The 26417-nt window shown below is 36.2% G+C and overlaps 1 protein-coding gene across 15 annotated transcripts in view; it reads left to right on the top strand.

Annotated features, from left to right (window-relative positions):
* PDLIM5 (PDZ and LIM domain 5) overlaps window positions 1–26417 on the top strand; it is a 225507-nt gene that overhangs the window by 102171 nt on the left and 96919 nt on the right. For 9 of the 15 annotated variants that reach the window (XM_086704564.1, XM_086704558.1, XM_086704563.1 and 6 more), the window contains 2 exons: window positions 22013–22055; window positions 23952–24043. In XM_086704564.1, coding sequence (XP_086560690.1) covers window positions 22013–22055; window positions 23952–24043 — 135 coding nt within the window. Of the gene's footprint in view, window positions 1–22012; window positions 22056–23624; window positions 24044–26417 lie in introns of all 15 variants that reach the window. The other 6 variants (XM_086704560.1, XM_086704553.1, XM_086704551.1 and 3 more) reach the window with 2 other exon arrangements.

The following is a 26417-nucleotide window of genomic DNA, read 5'->3' as shown; positions in this document are numbered from 1 at the left end:
GGCATCCCTTAGATTTTCAGAAATCAAGGCCCAGACACTTTACTGAACTTAACAAGCTTGAAGCAGATTTCAGGTTCCATCCCCAGAGATTTTGACTTTAAAGTCAAGTCTTTCTCATTTCCATAGCCCATGTTTAACCACTAGCCCTTAGTTTCTGTTTACTTCATCTCCCCAGATAAATGTTAAGAAATCTGATTCAGCCACGTGCTGTCTCCTACAATACTCAGGGAAGAGTCTTACCACACAAGTGATGCTAAAATATGCCTAAACATGAGGAGTTAAATCCAGGCAACATTAACGGTTATCAAACTCGCCATGATGTCTAGTACATGACCCATAAAGGAACAAGTGATAACAACTGATGTCAGCTCAGAAAGAAAAGTTCCTGTGTTGTTTAGTATAAATTGCTCTCTAAGAGGAAATTGGAGGAGTAGAAGTTTCCTTTCTTTTTGCTTTAGGAAATATGTCATTCATTTTCTAAAGAAGGACTGATTGCCTTTTTTCCATTATATGCACTGATTATTTCTTACATGTCAAATAGGCAAAGGTATTACATAATAAAATTTGCTTAATTAGGGTGAGATTTTGACTCTGCCTAATGATTGTAAAGCTAGCTTATTCACCGTTCTTAATCATATACCTAATACCCAATAAGAATGTGCTTCTCTAGTTGAGGTGACCTGTGGATATGGACATGTTTTATTAAAATGATAAAACAGACACTTTGATGATTATTGTTTATGTATCATTACGGTTAACTGTTTTCAGAATCTGAGGAGCCTAATCTCCTTTAGAGGTCGTATATTTCATTTAGTGACAACGGTTTCTTGACAGTGTAATACATACTCTCGTGTGCATTTTAAAACGTCCACAAGTTGTCAGGTTGAGTGGCTGAGAGATTTGTTTAAAGAAATGTGGGCAGCATTCTTGTGGTTGGACCAAAAAGGGAGAAAATGAAAGTATTGTATAAAAGATGTCTTAAAAGCTTGTGTTATGAAATGGATTATATCTGAGACTTAGAGTCTGTTTTTAAAATAAAAATAAGAACAGACTAAGTTCTATATCTTTAAATATTGTCTAAGTAGGAGTGCCTTGAAGAGACAGTATTAAAATTAACTTACGGTTATTAAGCTTTCTGTGACTTTAGTAGAGCATTTGTAGACTAATTGAATGAAAATAGATATAAAAATCTCTTAACTATAGGAAAGTTTACTCCAGGTAAAAACTCATTTTAATGTACAATATTATATAAATATGTCAGAATACAAAAACCGAGCAGTTCCTCTTTTGCCCTTCCCTTCCCTGGTCTCTTTCATCAGAAGCAACAAATATTTCTCATGGTATTTACTTTCATATTTCTAAATAATAATCATCTGCTGACTCTTGAATATTTAGTCTTAATTATATTCACTGACTTCTTGTGATGGTACGTGAGAATTTGCGCTTGCAGCTCCACTGCTTTTTCCATCTTGTCAGTATTGGAAAGATTTAATTTAACAAGAAATTAAAAAAAATTTTTTTTAACGTTTATTTATTATTGAAAGACAGAGAAAGTCAGAGCGTGAGCAGGGGAGGGGCAGAGGGAGAGGGAGACCCAGAATCTGAAGCAGGCTCCAGGCTCTGAGCTGTCAGCACAGAGCCTGACACGGGACTCAAATTCACAAACCGCGAGATCCTGACCTGAACCACCCAACTAAGCTTAACCGACTGAGCCACCCAGGCACCCCTTAACAATAAATTTTTTAAATCCATTTTCATTTTCCATTTTTGAAAGGTATAGTTTAGCAATTTTTTTAAATCCAGTCTTTTCATTCTTGTAGCAATATAAATATTCTGTGCTGAGCCACAGTTTGGGAGAATTCTGTGTATTGGAATTCAGGAAGAGAGTCAACAGTGCCCCACAGAGAGCACTTGCAGGAAGAGTGGGCTCACAGAGACTGTGAGCCACTGCCCCTCTCTCTGCATGGATTCGCTTAGTGCTCTGCACCAGAGACCCTGGAACCCCTCTCCTCGCCACACTGCACAGCTCTCCATGTGTTGTGTTTGTATCTGCATGTTTGAAATCTGGTTCTTTTATATAAAAGGAAGTTCACCATTTCCAAGAGTATATGTAGACATAGCATTGGAAGATGAATAGCCTGAGGAGGTTTGTGGGAAATGTGAAAATATTTTCTGAAAATACATTTTGTAAAACAAAACAAAACAAAACAAATCTCTTCTTTCACATTCTTCATATATTTATTTATATTGCTCTACAGCACAGTGTTATCTGCACAGATAGTGTTTTGTAATCACTTGGTCATTAAAGTCATCTTCCCTTTTGTTATTGCCCTTATTATCTATCATCTTTATAACAATTTTTGTTTTAGTATTTAAAACCAATTAATTGTTTTTCTTTGTGTTCCTTTTCATGAGTACATGCTGTAATTTCTTTCAGAGGCCATCTTCCTTGGAGAGATTACAAACTCCTTTGAATTTAAGTGGCTTTCAAGTTAATGCTGTTGTTTTCCTCTATCTCTGTTATCTTTTGTTCCAGGCGTTTTTCTTCCTAAGAAAATATTCAGTGGCTACTGTCTGTTTGTAAAACAATTACACATATATTGAAGAACATTTGGAAGATACAGAAAGTAAGAAACTCATGCCATCTAGAGAAAACAAACATTCTAGTATATGCTCTTCTGGTCTGACTGTATATATACAGATTATGTATTCTTTCAACATATAGTTCAGGACACAGAGTTGAATCAGGTAGACATATGGTACCTGCTGTCATGAAATGCTGTGCTAGTAATAAAGGAGACAGTTGACATAATAACATAATTATTTAATTATAATTTTGACAAGTGTGTATGGTATAAGAACATAGTTTTCTTTAAAAAAATTTTTTTTAAACGTCCATTTATTTTTTTGAGACAGAGAGCATGAACGGGGGAGGGTCAGAGAGAGAGGGAGACATAGAATCTGGAACAGGCTCCAGGCTCCGAGCTGTCGGCACAGAGCCCGACGCGGGGCTCAAACTCGCAGACCACGAGATCATGACCTGACCCAAAGTCGGACGCTTAACCGACTGAGCCACCCAGGCGCCCCTAAGAACATAGTTTTAAGGAAGGGAGTAGCATTATCAAATTTGTGAGCAGGATTCATCAGTTTAAAGAAAACATATTGACATAATATATAATAAAATGCCTCTGTAATATGCTATGTGTGTATAAAAACTTGGCCTCCAATGTGTATAAGTTTGCCAGATGTTATTTCTCTTTCTATGATATTATAGAATTGTGGCCTAGTAGAATTAAATACTAATGGGAAGAGTCATTCTGCTTTTAACTTTATCATTAGTACGTCAACTTTTTCATTTGAATCTTTTACTTCAGTTGCTACTAAAGTACCAGATAAGTGAAGTAAACTGCTCATAATGAATTTGCCCATGACAGTACCATATGATGATTACAGTGTTAAGTACATTCATTTTATAAATATATGGAAATGCTGTACAGATTTGAGGCTATTTTATTTATCGACACAAGTCTTAGGTACAGTGCTGGATAATTTATATATATTACATCATTTAATCCACAGAATAACCCAGTGAGAGAGGTGGTAAGCTCTTTTACAGATGAAGAAGTTAATTCAGAGAAGTTATTTAACTTGTACTGACTTATGTTGTGAAGATAGTATTGAGATATGAGTCTTGCTTGGTTCCAAATAAATTCATGCAATTTTAATTTTCTTGATATTATGCACTCTCCTTGTAATGGAGGTAGATGAGTAGGAAATATACCCATTTCTCAAATGAGAAAACTGAGGCATAGGAAAGGCCAAGATTTCAAGTACAATAGAAAGGACAATGAACTAGTAGTCAACCTTTTCTTTCTTTCCTGTTTGTATATAAAGAAGATTCATCTATATCAGATTCTATACTGAAGTGTCCTATGGTGGTGATACCAGGAGGCTAGTGGAGTGCATTATGAGTTTTCTGCCTATCTTGTACTTAAGCCAGAAAAGCTGTACTTTTATTTGGTTATATATATTGGGCTTTGGAATACATTCAAGTGTAACCAAGGGTTATAATAACTAACCTACTTTGGTAACAAAAATTTGGGCTTTCAGGGTTCGTTTGCTGCTTTACTTTTATTCTAGGTGAGATCATAAATCACTGCTCTATTATATTTTTCTATAAAATGAAGTGTCAGCGTCTCTTTTTTTTTTTTTTTTTGGTAGTAAAAATGTAATGAGAATTAAGTTATGGCAGTGTATATTGATCTTGAAGAGTGTTTTTAATAAAACCATGTGTTCGGTTTCTGCAAGTAGTTATGATGAAATTTTTCGTCTAAAGCATTTCAGCTGTAGTAATAGTTGAGTCCATGTGTAGATATTTATGCTCTGTATTTTAAAAAGTTTAGTTATTTTTGAGAGAATGTGCATGGTCGTGCACAACATGCGAGAAGCAGGGCAGGAGCAGAGAGAGAGAGAGAGAGAGGGAGAGACTGAGAATCCAAAGCAGACTTGGAGTTGTCATTGCAGAGCCCAATGCGGGGCTCGAACTCACAAACAGTGAGAATCTGAGCTGAAGTCAGATACTTAACCAACTGAGCTATCCAGGTGCCCCTATGCTCCATATTTTTGATAAACTAAAGAAAATAAATTTAAATGATAGAATGAGGGATTTTGTTAGACTAGTAGGAAATTGTGATAGTTTGACATAGACCAAGTTATTATTTGTCTAACAAGAAAACTTAAAAATAAAAAAGATTTTACTAATGATTTAAAAAACGTTGATGTTACATAAAGTCTGTCTAGATGACCTGTAAGATCTGTGTAATTCTTTGATTTCTCAAGACTTTCATATCCAGTTTTACCATACATATACTACAGCAAATATTCAGATTGCAGCAAATATTTTTGGTGGCTTGAAATGGAAAATTGTAATTATCTGAGGTGGATCTTTTATCTAGTGCTATTTTTACAAGGCTGCACCACCTCTACAGATGTTCCTTCCAAATAACTGGTTCCTTACAGCCGTACTCCTCGATATTCCAGCACATTTTAACTGCTGGTCTTTTTCTTCAGAACTCACAGAAGACACATAATTCAACAAGAAAAGCAGCGAGTCATGCCACATCTTGTTTTTGTAAGAACACCAAAACATAAGCATATGTCAGTGTTTGCTTTGGGGTAGGTTTCCCTAGAAAACAGGAGATCAGTGAGATGCTGAATTGCAATTTTATGTGACAAGACAGCTGAAAATAAGGCCGTGTGTGAAAGAAGCCAAACTCTTAGATGTTACGCTTGTCAAAATGGGAGCAAAAATTATAATGCAAGTTTAATTTCCTCAAATATGGATCTCAACATGAATTGAGGTATGTAGCTCACCCACAGCCTTGGGTGTGGCCTATGAACATAGCTGTTAACTCTGATCTATAATTTTTATATTTTATTGCCATGTGTGACTGGGTTTTGGATTGCAACATTGATGCAAATGAGAGAGAAGGAAACATGTCAGATATACCTTAGCATACATGTTTTTGGCTTTGGCTATGTGCATCATCATAACTTTTTTTTGTTGTTTATAGAACTTCAGTAAGTTGGCTACACTGCTAGAGAAAGTTTTAATATGCTGGATTTCTTCATGGGGATTGGGAACTGAGCTTGTTCTCTGGCCAGTCTGTGATAGTTTCTTATCTGTGTTGATTGTGATGGTTTCAGAGGCATCCGAGGCCCACACTATCCCCCAATGTTACCTCTGAGGGCAAAGACACATAATTGCATGCCGTGGTGAGCCTAGGTGTTGTCCTTGTACCTTGGATTCAGTAAAGTCGGTGAGTGGAATTTAGAAAAGGAGAGTCATTGACTTCACCTTGGTAATTCAATACTTTCTCCTTCATCTGACTTCTCAGAAACACACGTAGGCATCACCAGGCATAGGATTGTTGCTAGCTGAAAGAACTGTTTATAGGACAAGTAGGCTTTAGTTCCACTCTGGGGATAGAGGAGTGATTCTGAATATTGTGACTGATTTAGAATGGGATTATCTCTTTCATTTCCCATTATCCCCAAACTCCCCCATTCTTATGGTAGCCAAGAACTGACATTTTCTGTAATTAGGCTAGGTGGCTTTCACAAACTATCGTATTTAATGTCAGATTCTTCTCTCATAAAGCTCTGGAGCCTGGAAGATGATTATAGTTGTCATTTATGTCCAGTTTTCATGTCAAGAAGGATATAAATATCATAGTTGACACTATCATTCTATTTATGTGGCATGTACTATTGTAAGCCCCTTACAGACATTTTTTTTCATTTAGTTTTCACAATAACTGTATAAGATGGATAAGTATTATTACTATTCTTACTTGACAAGTGAAGAGATAGTAAATGGAGGGGCTAGGTTAGAATCTGGACAATCAGCTCTTAACTCTGTGAGGTACTGGACATTCTAGATGTTTGCGTTTCCCTAAGCTTGAAGGGACCTTCTGGGCCAGTTGGTCTATAGCCATCTTCTAGGAAAGAACTCTGAAACAGTGATACAGCTCCTGTGTGCACATTACCACCAGGCAGCCCATTCCAGTTAAACAACTCTAATTTAAAGTTATAGTCCTTTCAATTAAAAATTTCACTGTTGGTATTTATTCAGCAAGAACATTTTATAGAAGCAGCCAAATGAGTTGAGTATCAGAATAGTTATGAAAAAAAAAATCATTGTTATCTTGAAAAGAATCAGGAATTTTGATGCCGAAGCTACATAAATACTTTTTTATTTATTTATTTATTTATTTATTTATTTATTTATTTATTTTTGGGACAGAGAGAGACAGAGCATGAACGGGGGAGGGGCAGAGAGAGAGGGAGACACAGAATCAGAAACAGGCTCCAGGCTCTGAGCCATCAGCCCAGAGCCCGACGCGGGGCTCGAACTCGCGGACCGCGAGATCGTGACCTGGCTGAAGTCGGACGCTTAACCGACTGCGCCACCCAGGCGCCCCGCTACATAAATACTTTTGTGTTTATTGTAAATTGTTTTGTTTTGTATTTTTTTAAAGATCACAGTGTGGAGCACATTGTATGTTTTTCTATGGACTGGTGCCGATTCTTTGTGAAGTTTCAGGTCCTTCTGTGAATCTCATAAAGCGAGGTAGATATGATAGGAATCACCTATTCCTGTTCTTTAGAGATCTTTTAGGGGATACTTAGCATCAGTATAAGGGAGACATCAGATTAGAGGATGTGTTTTTTCTTGCACTAAAGAATCTAATATATTTCAGGTTATTTGTCTTCAGAGTTAGGTAGGTATTAGTGTTTGGCTTTTCTAAATTTTTACAAATTATCAAATAGGGAGAATCTCCACCATCTCATTCAAATTATAGGCCTTGCTAAAGGATGTCATGGTTGGAACAATACATATAGTAACCTATGGTCAGCACCTCTGTTCTTCTCAGTGACTGTAATTCTGCCAGAAACAAATTTAGTGAGGTTGAACTTTATAGACATGCCCTAGTCAAAACACTGTGTTAACTATTGTTGTTGTTAGGTCTGTTTATTTTGTTCTTTTGAGGATATTATTAATGCGGTATTTTTCAAAAATTAAAACTAGTTTGGGGTTCCTGGGTGGCTCAGTTGGTTAAGCGTCCGACTTCAGCTCAGGTCAAGGTCTTGCGGGGCACTAGTTCCAGCCCTGCGTTGAGCTCTCTGCTGACAGCTCAGAGCCTGGAGCCTGCTTTGGATTCTGTGTCTCCCTCTCTTTCTGCTCCTCTCCCACTTGCACTCTGTTTCCCTCTCTCTCTCTCTCAAAAAAAAATAAATAAATAAATAATAAACAAACATTGAAAAAATTACAAATTAAAACTAGTTTAATAGTGTTTAATGAATGGGCTGGTTCAGTTCAGGGAGCTCCTATTTGTGTGACTACTGTTATCTAGCCATCATGTTCATTATATGACCTGTCAAGTTTCCAGAACCTTCTGTGTATTCTGCCTTTGAGTCAAGATTAATGTTTGTCAAAATGAGGCTTGTTATGCATTTAGTTCCTTGAGTCGGGACCAGCATCCCCCTTGCCTCCCTTTTCTGTTTTGTAAATGAAACAGACTAGAACAGACTATGTTTTAATGAATTGCACATGAGAATATGTTTTGTTGATGCATATTTGTACTAGGTAGGTCATGATATAAAATATATTTCTGACTGTGTATTATGATTAAAAAGTTTGACAACAGTGGTCTACACCACTGCTACTCACTTGGCAGTCCTTGGACACTGGTGCCAGTGTTCACTCTTCGTTCCCGGTCTGCAGTGAGAGAGGTATTGAAATTGAGAATAAGCCTTTAGAAATTTTTGAAGCAGTTTGACATTTGATCAGTGGGTTTGTCCCATGGAAAGGTGTAGACCAGCTTCGGGGTTACTGAACCTGTATAATAGTCAGCATACACTGTGAGTTGTGTACTGTTATGAAGCAATATTCGAGGGTCATTTTCTAATGTATTAGATTCAAACAGTGGAGGAGGGAATTCCCTCAGGATAAGAAGCTTACTTTTTGGTAAAATAGGTAGAATGTGTTGCTACTTTGCTATAGTTCCAGATTTTCTTCCTTTGATCAAGCCCCACATCGTTGACAGTGTGGAGCCTGCTTGGGATTCTCTCTCTCTGTGTTTCTCTGCCCCTCTCCCTCTCACCTCTCAAAAATGAATAAGTAAACTTAAAAAAAAATAATACTTTGTTAACAGTGGGAAGCTTTGGAATTCTAATTTAGCCTGTTTTTACAACAAAATCCATTAAATTAATCAGAAATTTAAGCAATACTATTTTATTTTACAAACAAAATTCAGTGTCTATAAACAAAATAGTTTCTCAATAAATAAAGGAAAGATTGAATACATTTCAGTCCTTTCAATATGATAGTATAAATGTGAAGTTAATCACAAATACTATAAGAACTTTAAAGAAATGAACAAATATTTTAATGTTTGCTGGCTTTAAATTTTCCTTTTTTAGATTTAGATATTATTATTATATTGAATACTTTGAACTAATTTAATGAGATTCAGTGATGAGGATGTTGGACAAGATTCTACTACTGAACTGATAAATGTGAAATTAGGGTATCATTTTAAAGTAAACAAGGATAGACCTGATTTATCTATGGCTAAAATAGCCACAGTTGATCATTAATTTTTAAATTCCTGGACTCTGAGTAACTACGTCCAGATTTTTGAAAGACCTAAACACACCCCAAATTATTTTTTGAGAGTTAAACAAATGGAAAAACCTAAGTTGAGACTCTAAAGAATGAAAAGTTTTCATTCCTGTGCTTTCCACAAGACAGCCGACTGACTTTGTTTTCCTAATAAGGCTATGCTAAATACTGGAATGCTTGTCCTCTTGAATTTTATTGAAATACCTAAAAATACCCACTTTACAAAAAAGGTTGCAATCTAGTGTGTTTAGCCTAGACAAAAATAGAAAAAGAGATGTATCTGGAAAAAGTTAGTGGCAAAATTGTGCCTCCAATATTCATTCGTATAGGACAGAGCGCATACAAATGTGAACTTCAAAGAGCATTCATTATGTCACACTTTGGATGTATGAAGAACAAATTAGCTATTTTGCTGTTTTCCATTTGTACTTGGTTTGTCTTGATAGATTTAAGATTTGGGGCAAGATTTAGTCCACCTCTCTTCCCTTCTTCTGTAGTTAGTAAGTAGGCTTATACAGGCTAATTTTTTGCTTAACACTGTATTTAGATTTAATCTTTAATTTCAGATTTGGATTAGACTTTCTTACAAAATAAAGTGCTATGTTTAGGAATCCTTTTCCATCTCACTTAGAGGAGTAGAAGACCAGGTCCTTATATTGGCATAAAGTAGCCTATGTGCTCTGGTTCCCAGTTCTCTCTCTCTCTGGCTGTGCCTCTACTGCCCTCCCTGCTGTTCTAGCCCCATTCTAGCCTCACTGGCACATTCCTGCTTATGAGACATTACGCTTGCTATTTGCTTGGTCTGGAGTTCTCTACTTCAGGTCTCTGCTCAGATTTCATCTTATTGTAGAGGCCTTCTCTGCCGTCTCTATATAAAATGACATATCCCTGTCCCTGTCTTGCTTTACTAGACTCCATTGCACTCATTACTGTGTGACATACTTGTTTCATTTTATTCTGCCTCTCCCAAGTAGAAAGTAAGCTCCCTTGCAGTAGATAGTTTGTTTTATTCATTACTGTTTCCCCACCTCCCACAATAGTCGCCTGTGTTACAAGCTCAATGAATATTTGTGGAATTAATTAATAAGTTAATGAAATAAATTAAGGAAATTATAACACAGGTACTGCCCTTGAATTTGAAGTGACATTGAGTATAAGACATATTGGTCAGGAATAAGAAGGTGCTTAAAATAATTTATGATGGGGCGCCTGGGTGGCTCAGTCGGTTAAGCGTCCAACTTCAGCTCAGGTCATGATCTCATACTTCGTGAGTTCGAGACCTGCGTCGGGCTCTGTGCTGGCAGCTCAGAGCCTGGAGCCTGCTTCAGATTCTGTGTCTCCCTCTCTCTCTGCCCCTCCCCTGCTCGTGCTCTGTCTCTCTGTGTCTCAAAAAAAATAAAAAATAAAATAAAAAAAATAATAATTTATGGTAATATAGAAGCCCATACTAAAAACTAATGTGGTGGTTAATGGGAAATAGATTCTGACCATAACATAAAGGTGTGTGTGTGTGTGTGTGTGTGTGTGTGTGTGTGTGTGTGTTTATTAAAAAACAGCAGCTGATTCAAACAGAATTGAACACTATCAAAAATGTATTATTCAGTGACTAGTTATATTTGTAGGTATATTTATGTATGTAGATATATATTCAGTAACTAGGTATATATGATATATAGCCAAAACCTAATTGAACCATCATGGTTATTTTTGTAATCTTACATGCTCACTATAACCACTGTATATCAAAGGCATACATCAGATCTGTAGTCTGATTCATTATTGGTAGCATATCACCATTGATAGTTGTAATGGGGACCATGATGCCTGTTCCTTTATTTTCTTAAGATGGGTGAAGAAGAGCAGATAGAAACACACGGTTCTTGACATGCCCACAGGAAGATCTTGTGATGTGGTATCTCGGGATCTACATGGCCACTAACTTCAGAAGCTGGTTGCAATTTTGAGCAGAACACCCAGTTTAGCACCATAGATAATGTTCATTAATGAGCCTCCAGCTCCATCCTGCTGGAAAATGAGGTTATTAGAAAATTTATTTTGCTATGGGGAAAAATACTTCTCTTCTCTGGAAAAATATGGAAGAATTGTTTGAAGGCTCCATAATATTCTTAAAAGGCAGAGGATTGGAGTTGCTTTTTTTTTTTTTTTTTAATTTTTTTTTTTTTTTTTCCAACGTTTATTTATTTTTGGGACAGAGAGAGACAGAGCATGAACGGGGGAGGGGCAGAGAGAGAGGGAGACACAGAATCGGAAACAGGCTCCAGGCTCTGAGCCATCAGCCCAGAGCCTGACGCGGGGCTTGAACTCACGGACCGTGAGATCGTGACCTGGCTGAAGTCGGACGCTTCACCGACTGCGCCACCCAGGCGCCCCTGGAGTTGCTTTTAAAGCATATGGAGAACTTGGGTTCAAATCTTGGTTCTGCCATTTTGAAATTTAAATTGTGGCCAAATTATTTAACTCCTTTGAGCCTCTGTTTCCTGTATTTAAAGTGAGAACAATATTAGTCTCTCAGGAAGAGTAGGTGAGATAATTCAATAGGCCAAATGAAATTGTTGGCATTTGTTGGTACTCAACAAGTGGTACTTTTTCATCCATCTAGTTTGTTGTTGTTTTCTCTTGAAACTTATCCTGGTAGATAATTCGGTTTGAGTATAACAGTATGTAATAAGAAACAATAATTTCCAAAGCTGTAGGATCAAATCTTCTATATAAGGAGTAGAAAAGTACTACGTGTCACTGCTGAGTTTGTGTGAATCACAGAGGTGTGTTATAGTCATGACCTCATTTTATCCTCAAAACAGTTCCTCAGCAGAAGGAACAAAGAAACTGTAGAGTAGCTAATTTATTTTTTGGTAGACTTGCAACCTTCATTTAGCTATTTCTCTGTTTCTAAAAGAATTCCTCTATCAATGAAGAGCTTGATGAGAGAAAGACTGAATGTGAAAAGCAGGCTCTCTCTGTCTTTTTAGGGCTCTAAGCTTTTCTAAATGGAAGAAGAAAGTAAGTAAACAAACATTAGGTTTATGAATTGTGCCTGCTTTTATACTACTTTTATTCTATTCTCTGGTATCTGATACTTATCAGGGTTTTCGTGAAGCAGTTAGTTTTCTATGCATTTTGAGAAGTCTTTGAAAATCCAGTAATGCATATATTTTGTTACTGATCCTATTTTCCTAATACAAATGTTAACTGCATTTGTTATTCAAAGATATTTTAATAGTGTCATTGAAAGAGCCAGAAAAATGTGGGTGTATAAATGGAACTCCTAAATTTTCAAAGGCAGATTATTTACTTTGCAAATCCTATTATTTTTATATTAGCAGTAAAATACTGTGTTGATAAAAATACATTTTTTCCTCCTGATTGGAGCTGGAGGAGAAGATATTTTAAATACAAGTGATTAACATTATGCCGAAAGAAAGATATAAACATTGTAGGTTTTCAGAGAATGCAACTCTGTTATCAATTGATTGTTTACATCAGTCCGGAAAGTATTACCATCCATGCCTGATATCAGAAAGAAAGTATAGAGTTTTGTGGACAAGAGTGGGAAAGAAAGAAATTGACTTTTCAGCTTCTCTTACAGAATGCATGGTGTATCCTTTTTCCTTGCTGTTTTAGAATTTTTTAAAAATTGTATTACTAATAGTTTCATTTAGTAGAATATGTAGAAGAAGATGAGAGAGGTTTTTTTTTATTTTTTTATTAAAAAAATTTTTTTAATGTTTATTTTTGAGAGAGAGAAGAGGGAGAAGACAAGAGTGCAAGCAGGGGAGGGGAAGAGAGAGAGGGAGATGTAGAATCTGAAGCAGGCTCCAGGCTCAGTTGTCAGCACAGAGCCCAGTGCGGGCTTGAACTCACCAACGGTGAGATCATGACCTGAAAACCAAGGTAAGATGCTTAACTGACTGAGCCACTTGGGCGCCCTTGTTTTGTTTTTTAAAGTAGGCTCCATGTTGGGGCGCCTGTTCGGCTCAGATCATGATCTGGCAGTTCGTGAGTTACAGCCCCGTGTCGTGCTCCGTGCTGACAGCTCAGAGCCTGGAGCCTGCTTCACATTCTGTGTCTCCCTCTCTCTGCCCCTTCCCCGCTCATGCTCTGTCTCTGTCTCTCAAAAATGAATAAACGTTGAAAAAAAAATTAAAGTAGGCTCTATGCCCAATGTGGGGCTTGAACTCACAACACTGAAATCAAGAGTTGCATGTTGTACTGACTGAGTCAGACAGGTATCCTGAGATAAGTTTTTAGTAGCCTTTATCATGTATTCGCAAATGAATTGAGGGTGCTGAGTAGTGGAGTTGAAAATAGTGCTTAAAATGTCATCTTTAATCAAACAGCATTAACCCTGTCCCTTCACCAAGCTTCAGTATCAGTGCCAGCCATGTGGTGTGAATTGTATTTGAACCGGGTGATTTGGAAGTTGAGATGGGTCATTCGATTACAAGTAATACGAAAGTTTGAGGTAGAGGGGTTACAAGGAATTGACAAGTAGCAACCACAGAAAGACTAATGAGAAGCTAAACTCATTTCTTACACCTGTCAGTGTCTGAACAAATTGTGATTAGGATTATTTTTTTTTAAGGCAGCATGATTGTGAGGCTCAGAGTCCAAAAGAGCTGTGGTCATGTAGGATTATTTCCTAGAAAGTTTGTTATAATCAAAACCATCGAAGTGATCTAAACCAAAGGTTGGCCAAATTTAGCCCCTTGCCCATGCCTGTTTATATGAATAAAATTTTATTGGCACACAGGCACGTTCATTCAATTATATTTGCATCATTCTTCTTGCTCTGATAACAGAGCTATGTAGTTAAATTTAGTATCAACCATCTAGCACTTTACAGTAAAGTTCGCCATTTCTTAATGGGCAATATAAAATAGATTCTTTTTTTTAATTTTTTTTTTTAAGTTTGTTTATTTTTGAGACAGAGAGAGACAGAGCATGAACGGGGGAGGGGAAGAGAGAGAGGGAGACACAGAATCGGAAGCAGGCTCCAGGCTCTGAGCCATCAGCCCAGAGCCCGACGCGGGGCTCGAACTCACAGACCGCAAGATCGTGACCTGAGCTGAAGTCGGACGCTTAACCAACTGAGCCACCCAGGCGCCCCTAAAATAGATTCTTTATTTAAAACTTCTGTTGAAATAGGGGTGCCTGGGTGGCTCAGTCGGTTGAGCGTCTGACTTCGGCTCAGGTCACGATCTCACAGTTCGAACTCACGAACTTTGTGAGTTCAAGCCCTGCGTCGGGCTCTGTGCTGACAGCTCAGAGCCTGGAGCCTGCCTCAGATTCTGTTTCTCCCTCTCTCTCTGCCCCATCCCCACTCATGCTCTCTCTCTGTCTGTCTTAAAAAAAATAAATAAAAACATTAAAAAAAATTTTTAAACTTCTGTTGAAATAGTATTTACACTATAAAAGAATTTTACCTATAATAAGAACATACTATCCCGAACTTTGAAAATTCCTTTTATTTAAACTCGAATGTGTGTCAGGGCACCTGGGTGGCTCAGACGGTTAAGCATCCGACTTCTGCCCAGGACATGATCTCATAGTTTGTGAGTTTGAGCTCCATGTCAGGCTCTGTGCTGATAGCTCAGAGCCTGGAGACTGCTTCAGATTCTGTGTCTCTGTGTCTGTCTGTCTCTCTCTCTCTCCCCTTCCCCTGCTTGCACTCTTTCTCTCTCTCAAAAAACAAATATTAAAATAAAAATCTCTCATTAAAAAATAAATGCATAAACTCAAAACACATCTAAAATGTTACACAGTCTTTAACAGTCTTTTTGGTAGAAGTTATTTTATAAATACTAGTTAGAAAAATGCAGTTTTTAAAAAATGATTCTGAGGTTATTTTGAGTGTGGAAATGAGGTACAATGGACAGACAAAACTTTCCCTGTTAAAAATGTTCTTGTGGAAATAAATGTTGAGTAAAAAAATAAATTTCTTCCATCTGGAATCAAGTAGAATAATGTGAAATTTTGCATTTGTCACTATATGAAACTATCTTGCTATCTGCGTCTTTCATTAGAATGTAGATTCCAGGCAGGGACCTTCTTTGACTTGTTTATCACTATATTCCCAACAACTGGAACAGTGCCTATAGCTTCATAAATATTGATGACTGGACAGATGAACGTATGGTCTCAAGTGCAAGATGTCAATCAAGTAACATACAAAACTGTCACCAAAATTAGTTATTCAAATTGATCAGTATTCAGTTTGCATTTATGAAGATCTTAATAACATTGAATTTGTGAACTTCAACCATAAAAAATAAAGCAGCATACTGTGAGAAGAAGAAATATTTGTTAATTCGTTGGCTCCTTCTGGGTGAGATGGATATAATAGAGGAAGGAAAATGTGGACATTGGCATTAATCTTGGCATTAGCAGTCTAAATTATTTAACACTTCTGGACTTTATTTCTGAAACTTAATGTACTGTGTGTAAGGCCTTTAATTCAGTATTGAGCTCCTAGAAAGGTCCCAGTAAATGTTAACGTAATGTAATGCTTGCTGATGCTGTCATTATTTGTATAGTGGGAAATACTTTATCATTTTAAGTTTAGCCTAGTGCTCTCTCCTTTATTGTGTCTTCCAGACCGCAGCCCCGCCCTGCTCCCAAATAGTGTAACCATGTGGGTCCTTTACTACCTCGCTCCCTCACTCCGTCTTTCTCTGGCTTGGTTTAGAATTGGTTGATGAAAATTTCTTCTCAAACCCCATCTATGACCATCTCAGAAGGATTTTACAACAAAAACCTCATCCTTCCATGTGGAAGTAATTATCAAGTGGCAGTTGCTTGTTCTGGATTTATCAGAGCCATACACAGTTTCAAGCCAAACCCAAGCAGAGGGGCTCTAAAGCAATTCCCTTACTTCTGTCTTCCTACCTTCTGCCTCTCACTGTTTAGAATCCGTCCAGCTTTGGGTTCTTTCTTCCTTGCTAGGGGAAGACATGTACTCTGTTAGTTCCCATGGTAAGATAGAGAAGATGCAGGGTGAGAGAGAAATTGGAAGTGAGACTGTGTATATGAGTGCATGTGAGCACAATCTTTTATATAAGCTAAAAGATATTATGGTATACTGATACCTAACTTTTTTGTACTTTTATTTATAGAAAATTTAATCTCTATGTATTCCCACATCCTTTAGAGAAAAGCACTGATACATTGCCATAAATGATTTAAATGTTTAAGGTTTGAGTATGCAATAGAATAGACTGGAAGTACACAATAAAATATGGGGAAATTGTTTAAGGAGTCATCTCTCTGCACACTTGAGTGCTCACTTTTTCCCCTCTGGAGTTGCTTTGTTATTGCAAATTGACAACTTTGCAATTAAAGTGATTAATGATGTACCCTAGTGTTTATGGGTCTTGAGGTCAGTGAGCCCAAAGATGGCCATGCTGTGGGAAACTTAGATAGAGCTCATCTCACAGAAGAGGAACTAAAAATCCTCCTGTTTTCGGTATGATTGTTTATGAGTTAAGTATATTAGATATGGTTGAAGGAGTCACCAAGACATAATGAGTAATGTGAATAATCTTTTATCAGTTTAGTTCTGTTGCTTAATTCCTCATTCTTAAATAGCAGTGTGAACATTCATTGGCGACTTCATTAACTCAAAGCACATTATTTTGTAAAGCAATATTAGAACAATGCATTAAATCATTAAAAATGTAATTAAATATAACACTATTCATTGGGTGTACATAAGATGCAGTTTTATTTGATGGAAGTAATTATCAAGTGGCAGTTGTTTGTTTCGGATTTATCAGAGCCGCACCCAGTTTCCACACCTTTGAATCTAATCCTTGATAGAGCTATTGCTTCTTTATGGCTTTATTTTTCCTATACCTTATTGTAACCAGGGCATCACACAATTCTAGTTTCTAACACAATTCATTATGTCATAGAATTCCTTTCAACTGTTTGGCCAGAAGTTCTGAAACTGTTTGCAGTGCATCAGAGATTTTTTATTTTGGACACTGCTCTTAAAAAATCAGTCAACTTTGGGGCGCCTGGGTGGCGCAGTCGGTTAAGCGTCCGACTTCAGCCAGGTCACGATCTCGCGGTCCGTGAGTTCGAGCCCCGCGTTGGGCTCTGGGCTGATGGCTCAGAGCCTGGAGCCTGTTTCCGGTTCTGTGTCTCCCTCTCTCTCTGCCCCTCCCCCGTTCATGCTCTGTCTCTCTCTGTCCCAAAAATAAATAAAAAAACGTTGAAAAAAAAAATCAGTCAACTTTCAAAATAGATTGTTATAGCCACACTGATGGCTTTGTTCTCTGAATTCCTTGAGCTGAGGGATAGTACTGGGCCAAGGCACTAGTCTCTCACCATCATGGCTTACTCCTGTACAGTGGCTTTGCACTAACAGAAGAGAGAACAATAAGCCTATTGTTGAGCCCATGGCACTGAGCCATTGCCAGAATCTCTGCTGGATTGAAGCACACACTCCACCGAAGGCACTTGTGATGATCACTGTGGTCGAAAGGGAGATATATCATCTCACTGCATATTTCCTAGGGCTTGAAGAGAAAAAAATGTAGGAATGCTTTTTAATAATTATACCTCAGTTTTAAAAACTGCTTATGTATTTTATTTAAAAGTCTGTTTAAAATGATTGACTTTTTAAGTAATGTGTGACATTTCTAAAGTAAAACAGATGCTCAGTCTAACGTGTATTTTATTTTTAAGATAGATAACTAAAAATCTTAGTTCTGAGATACAGTTTTACTTATCATATATGAGGAGTTTCTCAGGGAATATAGGAAATACATATTTCAGCTTGGTGAAGGAGATGGGATTTTCCTCCCTTAAACACTGATTTAAATTATGCTCATAATCTCTGGGTGTCTTATTAATAAAGTTGAAGATAAAGAAGATACTCTATGACAAGAGATTTTGGGGATTGTATGGATTATAATGTTTCTTTTTCTTCATTAGCTGCTTCTAGGAGACTTAAATAAACATTTCAGACTTACAGAGATTTACTTTCTTTACTGTTTCTTTAAAACAGCATTTCCTAGATAAATGAGATTTCCTAAATAAATGAGTATTCTAAATAGATTAGTATGCCATGGTTCAAAGGGATAGATGAACAACAATCTGCAATGTTTTCTTTTTTAGGTATTTAAATGCTCTGAAGGGGCGCCTTGGTGGCTCAGTCGGTGTAGTGTCTGACTTCAGCTCAGGTCGTGAATCTCACGGTCTGTGAGTTTGAGCCCCGCATCAGGCTCTGAGCCTGGAGCCTGCTTCAGATTCTCTCTCTCTCTCTGTCTCTGTCTCTCTCTCTCTCTGTCTCTCTCTCTGTCTCTCTCTTTCTCTGCCTGTCCCCAACTCATACCCTCTCTCTCAAATTTTTTTAAAGGCTCTGAGAAGTTCTGTGGCTAACACAATTATGTAACTTTAAGTTTTCCAGATATCTTTAGTAACAGAAACTCTTTCTTGTTTTGTGTTTTGAAAAGTACCTTTCTGTGAAACATACTTTGAGAAATAGTCTTACTTGTCATAGAATGTACATACAAAACACACATGAGAGAAAAAAACAAATAGAGCCGCTACTAAAATGTTAAGTCTGTTTCCATCTACTTTTTTCCATGCACTGACCATTCTAGATATGTTCTTTTATATCTTCCTTTTATCACTTAACATCATGAAATTAGCATGTTATCATGCAATTCAGGATTCTTTCAAAGAATGATTTTAATCATTGCATGTTTCATCATATGGTTATATTGCAGTTAACCATTTCCTCGTTGTTGTTTATTTAATCAGTTGTTTCCAATTTTTCATTATTATAAGTTATCCTGTAGGGAATTAATATCTTTATACATAAAATCTTTTACATACTTCAAATTATTTCCTTATGATAGATTCCCAGAAATTGACTATTATTGTTTCAAAGGGCATGAGTGGTCTTCAAGGCTTTATATAAATAAACACCAAATTATTTTTCAAGAGAGCTTTAATAGTGTATAGTTCTCCCAGCAACATGTATTCTCACAAACATTATGTATTAACATTTAAAAAAAAAATCTCAGCACGTCTGAGAGCAAAAGATGGTATATGTTTATTTTTTTATTTTGTAATAATTTGTAAAGTTTGATTTTTTAAAGTAGTACTAATGCTGTTCATTAATTTTGCAGATTTCATTTGTCGTGTATTCTAATTTCTCACACCACAATAGTTTTAGTCTCACGAATATGTAATTACACTTAAATACATTAAATAAATATACATTTATATATAAATTAAAAATATATAAAATTATATAAAATTTGTCATGTGATTTAGTAACTTTAAGGAAATATACAGTTTCAATGATTTTATGACTCATTTGAGGTTATTTATATATATAAAAACCCATGAAGCTAATTTCTATTGGCTCTAGTATCAACTATTTGACATTTCATTATGAGTAAGTCTGTTTTTTATTTACAAAATTATATTTGTGCTTTTAATGTGTAATGGACTCAATTTCAGAATTTTGAGGGTGTGTTGTTCATTTTTTTTCTGACTGCTTGTCTTAGTTTGGGTCATTGCACTTGTGAGACTTTATCAGAAAGCAAGCAGGGCAAACATTCAAGTTTCAGATTTTAAGCTCTATTGTGAATACAAGATTTCAAGCAGTATTTATTTATTTATTATTATTTTTTTTATTAAAAAAAATTTTTTTTTAACGTTTATTTATTTTTGAGACAGAGAGAGACAGAGCATGAACGGGGGAGGGTCAGAGAGAGAGGGAGACACAGAATCTGAAATAGGCTCCAGGCTCTGAGCAGTCACGGGGCTCGAACTCACTTCCGCGAGATCGTGACCTGAGCCGAAGTTGGACGCTTAACCGACTGAGCCACCCAGGTGCCCCTCAAGCAGTATTTTTTTAGAACCTTCAGTCCACTAAGTATTTTAGGACTCATTATTATTCTGTGCTTTCTCAACAAAAAAGAGGTTGGACTCCAAAATTAATGAAAACTAGCCATTCTGAGATTCTTGTTGTTATTGCTAACATTGGTTAAGAAGTAACACCTAGAAAAGACTGAGAGGTTTGTTTTCATAGACATAGGATATATGCATTTTATTCTGTTTGGAAACTTGGTGACTGTTAAACATCATGTTCTTTTCTATAAATTGTTATTAGATTGCTAATAGTTTCATGCACCTTTAAGTGTCCAGATGAAAAAGGAAACCATCCAATTAATGGCAAGCTTCCAATAATATCTTGGGTGGTTTTAATAAGTAGATCCTTTGTGATTACATCTTATTGTGAAATTTCAATGAAAGGAAGATTCCACTGTTCTGTACTTGAACTTGTTTCCTTTGCTTATTATAACAGCCCTATAAGCTAAAAGAAATTTGAGAGTCTATTTGAGAGTACACATGGAAAGTTATGCAACTTCACAGAGTATAATTCTATATTGTAGTAATCAAGTGTTAGCATCCATTGTAGCCTCATTAGGTTAGCCAATTTTTCAGTCAGTGCTTGCCCTAACTAATCAAATTGGTTGTTATTGGAAAATTCAGTTGCTGCTAAAAAATGCTGATTGGAGTTCATTATTAGGTTATAGTCATAGAGATCAAATATCCTATGCTAGCTTCTTTTATCAGTTATCTGTTATCTCTGTAAGTAAAACAGCCTCATGGTTTGTAGCTTAAAATTGTTGTCATTTACTTACTATGGTTACATTTCTTGAATTTTGTACTTGATATCTTATCTATAGTCTTGTATTATAAGAAGAGTCACATTGCTTCTGGCATTATTAAACATAATATGTACTTTAAGACTGGGTAAATAGCCTTTAAGTTATTAGCTTTCCTGATCATTTAGTTATCCTTGACTACAACTTGTATATTGCAATATATAATAAGTATATATAAGTTCTACCCTATATAATTTACTTACTGTAAACTTTGAAATACCTCATCTGAAAAATGGGGATAATGATAGTTGCTACTTTGGTTAATTTGTCATGATTATATGAGATAATTGTTCTAAGTCAATTATTGTTACTGTTAGTCCATGCTAATCAAAATGACAATAATAATACAAAAAAGCATATATCGAAAATAGTTAATTTGAATTTTGAAATAGGTTCTATGCATGAATTTTTGTCCTTCTTTCCTTGTTCTCTCCTTTTCACACTCATTACTGATAACCTGTTACATGCCAGGCACAGTGCTGATATAGACACACAAATGGGACATGGTCATTTCTTCACTGAAATTATAGCCTAATGGAAGAACTTACAGTTTAGTTTTAGTGTATCAAATATTAACTTGCATAAACACATAAGAATATAAATGCAAAATAAATACTCGTTTAGTGACCGAGTTCAACCAGAATTTATTCAGTATCTTCGTAGAGACCCGATATCCTGTGGACGTATTCATGGATGTTAGGTAGGAGAAAAGGCAGGTACTGTTGGAGACACAGGTTCAGATAAGGTATTTTCAACTTCCCAGGGATGAGAAAGTCATGTTTAGTATACTTTTCCCTTTTGGGTGGGGAATAACCTTACTTGAAAGCTTAACACGGGTGCATTAGGAAACATGATTGGTGTTTGTCTTCCCTCATTTGAGTAAGTAGAGAACTAATGAATACTTAGTGTTTAAGGATGTTGGTACTTGCAGCATTTTGAGTTACGTGAGTTAATTAATTAGTAGATTATGAATAGTCAAGATTATGAATTATGAAGCTATAAATTCTGATGATATATTAAGGTATATACTAATAAAAATTCCATTAACTAGATGTTTGCAAAAATTTATGTGTTTTTTTTTCCCCTTTTTCTTTCTTTTTTTTTTTCTCTTCAGGGCCTCTGCTACACCCAAGCCTGAGCCAGTCCCCGTTCAAAAGGTATGTTTCTCATCTAGTATCGCTAGGTACCACTTGATAGTCCTTCCTGGATCACTGTTATTTCCATTTCCTGTCTTAGACCATAGTGACAATTTATAGTTTCAGTATAATTTTCCTCACAGTTCTTTTCCTTTAAAGATTTGGGGGCGGAGGGATGGAAATCAACACATAATTAGAGTCTGTAATTGTACCTATATTATTAAAGCATGATTTCCAGGGCCATATATTATCAATAACTTATGTCCATATTTCTTACATCCACGTTCACTTTTAATTTGCCTATCTTAAGTCACATAATTTAAAGAAAGTAAATGTATACTGAAAAAGAGTATCACAACTCTTTAATAACATTTTATTAGTAATATTAATAGATTTTTAATTGCATTTTTAGAGTATTTTGGATTAGGTTATTGACAGGTACCTTTTTTCTCTCATATATATCCTCAAAATGTCCCAAACCATTATTCGCATACAGCTGGTTTATACTTTTGGGGGCTTTTCCCCTTTATTTCACTTGTCCTTTTTATTGAATTCTTTATGTTGATGTGCTGAGACATTAAGTTACTTTCCCCCCTCAATTAGCTTTATTATTTCTATAAGATTAATTTAGATTATTACTTATTTTTTTTAAATATAATAGAGCCACATTGTAAGTTTTTTAAAAAATTGATTGTTTTTCTTTTGGGATGGTAGGATGAGTAGGTATTTATTTATGAATGTCATAGGAACTTTTTTTTTTTTTTTTTTAACTTTACACTTTCTTTGGAATAGGGATTTGCAAATACAAATTAACATTTTGGGCGGAATTGACCTTTCTTAGTAGTTAATTTTTCTTTGAGAAACGGCAATGAAGAAACATCTAAGATCATTTTTTTCCTCATGTAACTATTAACTATTTATTTTGGAAAAGGGAAAGAATTTTATTCTATCTCCAAATAATATCTCAAAACATTCCAGAGAGAGAAACAGGTGGATTGTTGACATTTTTCTTTTAAGTAATATATTCATTCACAATGATTCATCAGAATGTGCACATTTCTGAGTTAGATGAAAATGGTCTTTGTTCTTCCATTTTAGCATACTAAAAAAATTGAACACTTAAAAATGTGCTGCTGTTTCCTCATGAGTCAAAATTCTATACTCTGGAGAGTAAACATTTTTAAAAGATGAAATTATAATTAAGACTCTGGATATTTTAAATGTTTCTATTGGCAATATTTTGTTTATTGTGGGGTATTTAAATTTTTTCCTTTTGGAAAATTTAAAGTGTATATTGACACGTATGATGACGTGTTTAGTCTTTTTGATAGTGTCCTGCTCTGAGTTCCTAAATATTTTGAAACTTACTTCATTTTTATAAAAAATATACTCATTGTGTGCATCGTGTTACGCATGTTGGGACCAGTTCATGCATGTTATGCTCATTGTTTTATCTAGAAACATGTAAAGTTTGGGCTGCTAACACGATTGTGTTTGTCTTTTTAAAAACCAGCTGTGTGTTCTTTTCAGTGAATCTATCTTGCATGTATATGGTGTGTTTTTGTGTGTGTTTATTTTTATTTCACATAGGGAGAACCTAAAGAAGTAGTTAAACCTGTGCCCATTCCATCTCCTGCTGTGTCCAAAGTCACTTCCACAACCAACACGGCCTACAATAAGGCACCACGACCCTTTGGTTCTGTGTCTTCACCAAAAGTCACATCCATCCCGTCACCATCGTCTGCCTTCACCCCACCCCATGCGACCACTTCATCACACGCTTCCCCTCCACCCGTGGCTGCTGTCACTCCTCCCTCATTCGCTGCATCTGGACTGCATGCTAATGCCAATCTTAGTGCTGACCAGCATTCGTCTGCACTGAGCGCTGGTAAACCTGCAGTTAATGTCCCACGGCAGCCCACAGTCACCAGCGTGTGTTCCGAGACTGCTCAGGAGCTAGCAGAGGGGCAGAGAAGAGGATCCCAGGGTGACAGTAAACAGCAAAATGGGTAGGTGGCCAAGGGTGCTTTCTGCTCTTATCCAAACTCTTCTTTCAGGCAGTTTCCAGGAAATAATCTATATCCCCCCGCCCCCAATCAGCTGTTCTTTGAAGGAACGGAGATGAATTTTCATTTGCTTCATTAACATGTAGCTTTATATTATATATGTACAGCACTTTCTGCAAGGCAATTATAGGTTAACCAAAACCTAAATTTGCATTTTGATATGTTATGAACCATGTAACATGCTCTGTAACTCTTTCTCCAAGTCCTGGCATAACAAGGAGCAGCTGGCACTTATAATGCAAGGCAGAGCTTGAATCTTTCTTTCTCAATTTTTCCGTCCTTTTATTAGTCACCAAAAGTTTAAACAGACTGGTTAAAGTTGTGTCAGCTTATGTATCTCACCCTAAGGAGAGAGGAAGTGAGGAGTTTGAAAAGCTTTTTTTTCTTGGGAAGTAGTCTTAAGACAGAAAACAAATTTAGTTTTGACTCATGTCTATGTATGATGCATTAGCTTAGGTCGGATAGCCAGCAACATTCTTTTCAGATAAGCTTAGGCTAGAATTTAGTCTGTAAAAGCAAACAGTAATGGTAGAACAATAACATCAAAGGATGCATCACAAACATCAGAAGCAAAGTAGGGAATATTTTCATTGTAAAGGTTTTTCTAAAATGAATGGATTTACGGAAACGGGTACTAAATACATAATGTCAGTGGAAGTTTTAAAAATTCCATTCCTTGTGATTTTTCCCTTTTTGAGGTATTTTTTTAAAAGATTGAAGTCCATTTTCAGCAGCCTCCATTTCTAGATGGTCATTTTAGTCTTTTTGGAATTCAGTGACCATACTTGAAGCCAAAGTCATTTGTGTAAAATCATTTTGATCAGATTTATTGTGACAAAAACGTGCTTTAAAAGGGAAATCATCTGCATGCATGATGGTTTTTACCAATGCCAGTTCCCAGGGAAGTATAATTAAAATAATTGCGTGGATAGGTCCTTTCTGAGGTAATCCCTTCCGAATGTTAATTCGTGTAATGAAGGGGCTGTGCTGTCTGTAGCACTGCTGCCATGGCAACCTTGGGGCTTTGAAATGGAAGGTGGCAGATCTCCAAGGCTGCTGCTGAGAGAAAGAGCAGGAGGTCTGGAAGAACAGCTACTGGTCCCAACATACGGTTTTGTGGTTGTGGGTGGCTTTTTAAAGTTTTGACATACATATGAGTAAAACTAGGGTCCTTCAAAGCAAGTTATTTCTTCTTTTATTTGAGGAAAAGAAATAGTACGTAGTGTTGGGTTGTATTTTTTTTTTTTTTTGTATGTTTCTTTTCAGACAGCAGATTTTAATCAGAGTAGATACTCTGGAAAGAAAGATGCAGCCTGTCAAATTGTTGGCCCCATAGAAAACTCAGGGCAGAAGTTTGCTATGTTGATGAAATTCCAGTTTCAGTATATAAAAGTCCCCTGGAAGAAGTGTCTGAACAAACATATTTTCTCCTTACTAACATATCTTGAAATTTTATAAGATAGTCTTCTGAATGGAAACTTGTAGAGGTAAAAGTAAATTGAGGTTATGGAAGTGGGTACTTCATTTCAAACGTGGAACTATGAATATGAAGCTTAAAGTTTTGTTTTATAACTACAGCTTGAATGATTAAACTTAAAATGATTTACAGCTTATTATTTTCAAAATGAAACTGTAGGCAGTGGTGTAGTCGTAGGGCCTCAGGGATGGCTTTTTAATCAATGGACATGTGATTGCCGAGCCTGTGCCTGTGTCTAGGTCTGTGCAAGATTCAGGAGAAAAGGGGTTATCGCATATTTGGCATCATTAGCAAGCAAGTTACAGCTTTGCGTTTGCAAACTGGGTATATTTTAAAACAGCTCGATTTCAAATGTCCAGATGTTGGACAGTGAAAACTGGATCACCTGAAAACAGAGTGCCTGTGGTGTCTGTGAAATTCTACGACACATTTGCCGTGCCATTTCTCTCACTACATTTAGATTAGAGAAATCAAAAAAAATAGATCAGACACTTTACTAGTCAGTGATGAGTCATTTTGAAGAGGTGCGTTGACGAGTGTGTTTCCTTCATCAGGAATCAAACTGTTTTTCTGAAATCATTGTCAGACTATTTAGTAATTATGTGATTAGTAATTTTTTCATGTTTTTATAGTATTACAAAAGGTATGCAAAAAAACCCTTTCAAAGTTGAGAGTTGTTACTTTTTTATTAATTACTTTTTATTTTAAAAATAATACATTACAGGAACCAAAAATTTAAAGAGTTCAGAAGGGTATAAAGCTAAATTTGTAAGTTGTCTTTTTCCTCAAAGCAGAAAGATTATTAGTCCTTAAGTGATTTAAAGTAACTGGCTCATATGC

This window comes from Puma concolor, chromosome B1 (assembly GCF_028749965.1).
Source record: "Puma concolor isolate L17-30 chromosome B1, mPumCon1.1.hap2, whole genome shotgun sequence".
In the NCBI taxonomy this organism is placed as follows: domain Eukaryota; kingdom Metazoa; phylum Chordata; class Mammalia; order Carnivora; family Felidae; genus Puma; species Puma concolor.
The sequence above is the reverse complement of the archived record's forward strand: the minus strand, read 5'-3'. Positions and strand labels throughout refer to the sequence as shown.